Consider the following 5,192-nt stretch of genomic DNA (forward strand, 5'->3'; position numbering starts at 1 on the left):
GTGCAATCCTTCATGGGGTGGGGTAGAAGAGGGAATTCTTTGGTCTGAAGTTGAAGACTCTGCTCAGTTTTTCGCCCAGAGACAGCAGGCTTCAGGAAAGGGCTGTGAGTTTGGCACTGAAAGGGTAAGTTGCAAAGCCCAGAGTAATCTTTTTCTGTTGGATTTCACTCCTCACTGGTGAAGTGTTTGGCTCTGGCTAGCTGTTCCTGTAGTTTTTGGCTGTGTTACCTTCAGTGCAGCTTCACGGATTGGCCTCTGAAGGTGACGGCAGTGACAACAGCGCAGTGTTTGGGGAGAATAGTCTGCACCCAGAGTGAATTCACTTTGCACCAGGTCAGTGAGAAATCCTGATACCTGCATATACACATGGACAAACTGGGCAGTAATCACAGCTTGGATCAGATATAAGAATAGTTCCTGTGCTCTAGGTTCATCCCCAGGCAGTGTGTAGGGTCCTGGTGCACTGGGGSAGGACTGGCAGGCAGTGGGTACCCACCTTCCCTTCCTACCTCGCCTCTAGCAAACTCTTTCCTTTTCATCCAGCAGGGATGCCCAGCGCAGTAGCTCCTTCTTTCTTCTTTCACTGCTTTCCACAGAGTTGGAATGTGAAACACTCAATGTTTTGTCCATCTCTGCTGTCCATGATATTGGACCCACTCATACTCCTTTAGGTGTTAAAAGACAAGGTAATTCTCTCGGAGAGAGGGCCTTGGAGATTCATCCCAGATGAAAAGCCTTGCATTCATATCAGGTTTCAGTGCCCAGTGAGGCAAGAACTGCTAGTGCTAGATCAGACACATTAGTCCTGAGGGAAATGGTTACCTCTGACTCCAGCAAGATGTTGCCTTTTGGGCTGGAAGAGGAAACTTCACTGTCAGCACCACAGTGATAGYCTTCAGAGACAGAGTTCTGGGTGCTGCGGTCACCTCAATGCAAAAATCATGATCCCACCAGCAGAAGGGATTCTTTCAGGTCGCTGCTTTCCATCCCTGAAGTAGATGACATGAAACAGCAGGGTTGTATTCCTCTTCTGAAAGCTGGCAGACTGGCATTGCAGCAGAGGCCAGCTGGAAGAGAGRCAGACAGGAGTGTTTGGAGCCTCACTCTCCATCGGCAAAGCTGACAGAACAGTTTGGGCTGGTTGTATCCAGGCAGAATATGATGAGGGCAAAGAGGGCAGATCAGAGAAAAAGTCAGAAAAACAAACATTTACATTTGGGATCAACACACACCTCTGCTTTTGGGCCCCTGGCAGCCCATGAAATTCCTTCCACTTGCATAGGCCAGCTTTTCTGAGYGTGGAGTGCTAGTGACATGTTTGCTTCTGGATTATTGCCCCCAGCCCTGAACTATGAGAGGAAGGGGACATGCCCCTTCCTTCCCAAAACCTGATTCAGTCTGCTAATAGAGGCTGTTTTGTAATAGCTCCAAGAAGAATGTGTACCAGCTAGCTGTCGCCTTGCCCAGGCTCTTTCRTGGGCTCTCTCCTAGCTCTGTTTTCATAACAAACATTCCACTGCTAATTTTGCAGTCAGCCTGGGATCTCCAGCTATCCTCAGCAGGAAGAGAGCAAAACACAGTGAGAAAGAGTGAGATTCCTTCCTGCTCTGGCACAATGCGCACTCTCATCATCCTTATGCTCCTGGCTGTCTTGGTGATGGCTGCCACTTGCTATGGTAGGTGACCTTTATTCCTGGGTAGATGGAAAACKCCAAACCTGCAGATATTTTTGTGTCTGTTCGGATGTTGGTTATTTAACTTTGTGTTTTCTTTCCCTTTAACTTGTTCTCTTGTCTACTTTCCTGCCTTTGTGTCAGATCCTCCTAGCCCTGATCCAGACCTGTTGCCTCCAGTCCCTGGGATTTGTGGTCCAGGATGCTTCAACCCCCTCCTCACTGTTCCTGCTCACCTCACAGATTGCTCCTCTTTTTGTCACTTTGCTGTCTGGACTATGATAAGAGTGCTAATTCCTAATCATTCCTTGCTAATTGGAAGAGTTCCCCTTTTCCTTTTGTTACATCATCCCCTTTTTCCTGTGAGGCACACAGTTCCATACTAGTGGAATTAAGATGCTACTTCATGAAAGAGTCAAGTGCATTTCRCTGTGCTAATCCGTTCCCTAAGAACACATGCAAGCTTTGAAGGCAAGTAGGCATCATATCCACTGTTGTGTCAGGAACAGAGGGTGAGGAATTATTCTGGAGAATCGTCCTGAAGTACTTACTAAACCACCAGGTAGCTCAGTATTAAATTCCTGAGCACTCTTAACTCCTMTTATAAATTCTAGGCCACACCAATGATCCCTTTCTCTTCCTTTTTAACAGGTGCCTCAAAAGCTGGCTTCTCTGATTTCTATGTGTATTCTATTGATCTGTGGTGTATGAAAAGACTAAAACCCATYGATACAGTGTCATGCTACATTTTTMATTCTTTCTTTCCACAGAGTCCCATGAGAGCATGGAGTCCCATGAGYATCYCAGTAAGAGACTGTTTTACTATTTAACTGAATTTGAAGACTGCTACAGACATGTCCAGGATCATTTCCTTGTAGGGATTAAATAGGTAGAACCACTCAGGCCAGGAAAATTGAATTTACTGGGTGATGGAATTCTCAGGATGAAAAGGGAGAGAGTTAAAAGAAGACTTCACATGTTTTGTTTCACATACCACCATTTTGCATAGAATAAAATGACAACTGGAAAACAAAATTTGAGAACAGAGCTCAGGTCTCTGTTACACTCACCGAAACCAGGTTAACTGACACTAGAAAAGGACATTGCTCAAAAAACTCTGGGATGAGCATGGAAAGAGGTACTGTAGAAGCCACTTAGACAATTTATTCTCTCACAAGAGCAAGCAGAACCGCACTCTAAGCACCTTGGAAGCAGCCAGGATGTGTTAAGAGGGATCCTTTGGCTGGAAGAGGGAGAGAGTGTAACAGGAAAAGCATGAAAAGGGTGGAGAGTTTCACTTTGGAGCAAGCAATATCCTAGAGAGGTTAGAGAACAGATAGATCAAAACKAAAAATAATTTAGATCATTGACAGAAGAACTTCACAAAGCAGAGAGTCAGCAACAGAAAGGCACATGTGGGAGCCAATGACATCCACAGACTCCTGAACTCCGCAACAGGACTGTGGTGTTTCTCAAAAATATCAGAAGGGACTTTTGGGCCCCTGAGTCCAAAACTGCCATAAAGACTTCTCAGTGGCTGTCTAACCCAGGAGGGAGTGAAACTTACTCAGGCCCTTCCTGGTTTTACTTGTAATTTCACAATTCTTGCAGTTCTTCTGAGCATGCTCAAATGTCCCATGGTCTGCGTAGCTTGGTGCCTACCTCTTCTGGGCAAGGCTCCACTCACTCAGAGGGGTTGTAAKTGCAAAATCACAGCAGCATTTCCCTGGGTGATTTGAGTAACAGCAGAACAAGAGCAGAGTATGCACTTCTGTACMGGCTGCACCAGCCACTGAGAAAGCCTGTGCATGAACCAGCTGGGGGACAGGAGGGAATATTAAAAGGTCCTGGATTTCAGGATACTTGGAAGGGCTGACAAGAAGGCTGTTATAAAGGTGGAAGCTAGCTTTTGTTGAAATCTGGCACTGGAAAAGGGTCATTCTGAATAACCCCTTGCCTTCTCAGATCCCTTCCTCAACAGGCGAAGGGCCAATGACTTCATACAGGCTGACAGCAGACTAAGAGGCAGCACTCAGGAGAGGTATGTATGTCATGGCCTCAGGACACTGAGGTCGAGACTGGGAAAATGTTACTCCTTGCCAAGGATAGGCTGGGGGTGGCAGYCATGGTGACTTGTGAGAAGCCTCAGACCCTCTCCCAATGTGAGACACCATTTAGGTCCCCAGTCCAAGGAGAAGCAAGAATTCAAATAAGAGAGACCAGGTTCTTTGACTGGGGGACAGGTCGCATGCTGAGAAAATKGATTGTTTTTTTCTGGAGGAAGCACTAAGAGAAGGAGAGAGAATGAGTGTGGGATGATCAGAAAGAAAACTCAGTTTGAGATCTTATTTAAGTCCTCGGATCTCATGCAGAACTTGCATGACCTTTTCTAAATAATTGGGCCATCTGAGGGCCTCCTTGCCTCATTTAGAAAATAGAGCTAAAACCAATTTCATGCCTCATTCAAGGTTTGTGAAAATAAAGCCTGAACTACAGAAATCACCTCTTAGTGGGGCGAAGCAAACCTTCTCCTCAGCACCAGATGACCCCATTGCAGAATATTTTAGGTCTTTGTTCCATTTTTGGATTTGGGAAAGAGCAGAAGTGCTGAAGAGAGCAGGCTGGGGGAGGCTGTGAAGGCGCGACCCTTCCTCAAGTTGAGGCAGGAGCCATTCCCCTCTCCCCACCACCTTACCTTGCCCTGAAATAAAAGGTTGCCTGAGGAAGCAAAGCATTCCTGCTGTAGTCGTGTCACTCCCTTGGGCTGGGTAAACACAGAAGCCAGAATGCTAAGAGCCTTGTAGCTGGATGATGGACTCTGGTGGTGGATCCATAATCCCAGTGGGGAGTTTTGGTACGGGGAAGGGCTGTAGACAGGTATTTAAGATGACAGCAKTTACGCCTCTTCTTTCCTACTTTTACAGGATCAGGGAGCGTAGTAAGGCACTCCAGGAGTATCAGAGGGAGCACTGCGAGGATTATTACCTTTGTGAAAAGTATGCTTCTCGCCATGGCTATGCTGCTGCTTACAAGCACTATTTTGGGAGGAGGAGGACTAAGTAAAGGATGACCTGTCCCCACTCTGGGGCCTGGAGTCCAGGRTATCCTCCCCAAAAATGCAATGGCTCTGAAACATATTCAGCTGCTTGTGTCCCTGTATGTTATCCTGCCTGCTGCTTCTCTCCCATGTAGTCATGGATTCCTACACTGTGTTAATTAGCGCTGAGATGATGTAGCAGAGATCACAGAGAGTTCAGGATGTGGGTGTTTACTACAAAATAAATTGCTGGTTTGATACTATCTTCTCTTGAGTCACAGTCTTTTGGAAGGGGGTATGCAATTTTCCATGAAGAAACTGAATTTGTTTATCATAGATTCTGGTGCAAATTACGGGAGATAAAGTCATAGCAACCATATGAWTTTGGAAGAATCAATAATGTTTTTGTTCCAGGATCTAGAAGGGGCTTCTGTCAGAGGTCACTGGCCACTTTCAGTTCCAGTCTTAAGACATCTAAAAAT

General features: G+C 46.1%; 1 protein-coding gene across 1 annotated transcript in view; it reads left to right on the forward strand.

The window, feature by feature from the left end:
• Positions 1–4,964, forward strand: part of MGP (matrix Gla protein) — a 6,306-nt gene extending 1,342 nt beyond the window's left edge. Inside the window, exons 3-6 of the mRNA XM_057386328.1 lie at positions 1,532–1,676; positions 2,444–2,479; positions 3,639–3,714; positions 4,598–4,964. Of these exons, the coding sequence (XP_057242311.1) occupies positions 1,616–1,676; positions 2,444–2,479; positions 3,639–3,714; positions 4,598–4,736 (312 nt within the window). The 5' untranslated portion in view covers positions 1,532–1,615 and the 3' untranslated portion in view covers positions 4,737–4,964. The remainder of the gene's footprint in view (positions 1–1,531; positions 1,677–2,443; positions 2,480–3,638; positions 3,715–4,597) is intronic.
• The last annotated feature ends 228 nt before the right edge of the window (positions 4,965–5,192 follow it).

The sequence above is a fragment of the Malurus melanocephalus genome, unplaced genomic scaffold, assembly GCF_030028575.1.
Source record: "Malurus melanocephalus ecotype Western Australia unplaced genomic scaffold, MMel_1.1 scaffold_16, whole genome shotgun sequence".
NCBI classification, from domain to species: domain Eukaryota; kingdom Metazoa; phylum Chordata; class Aves; order Passeriformes; family Maluridae; genus Malurus; species Malurus melanocephalus.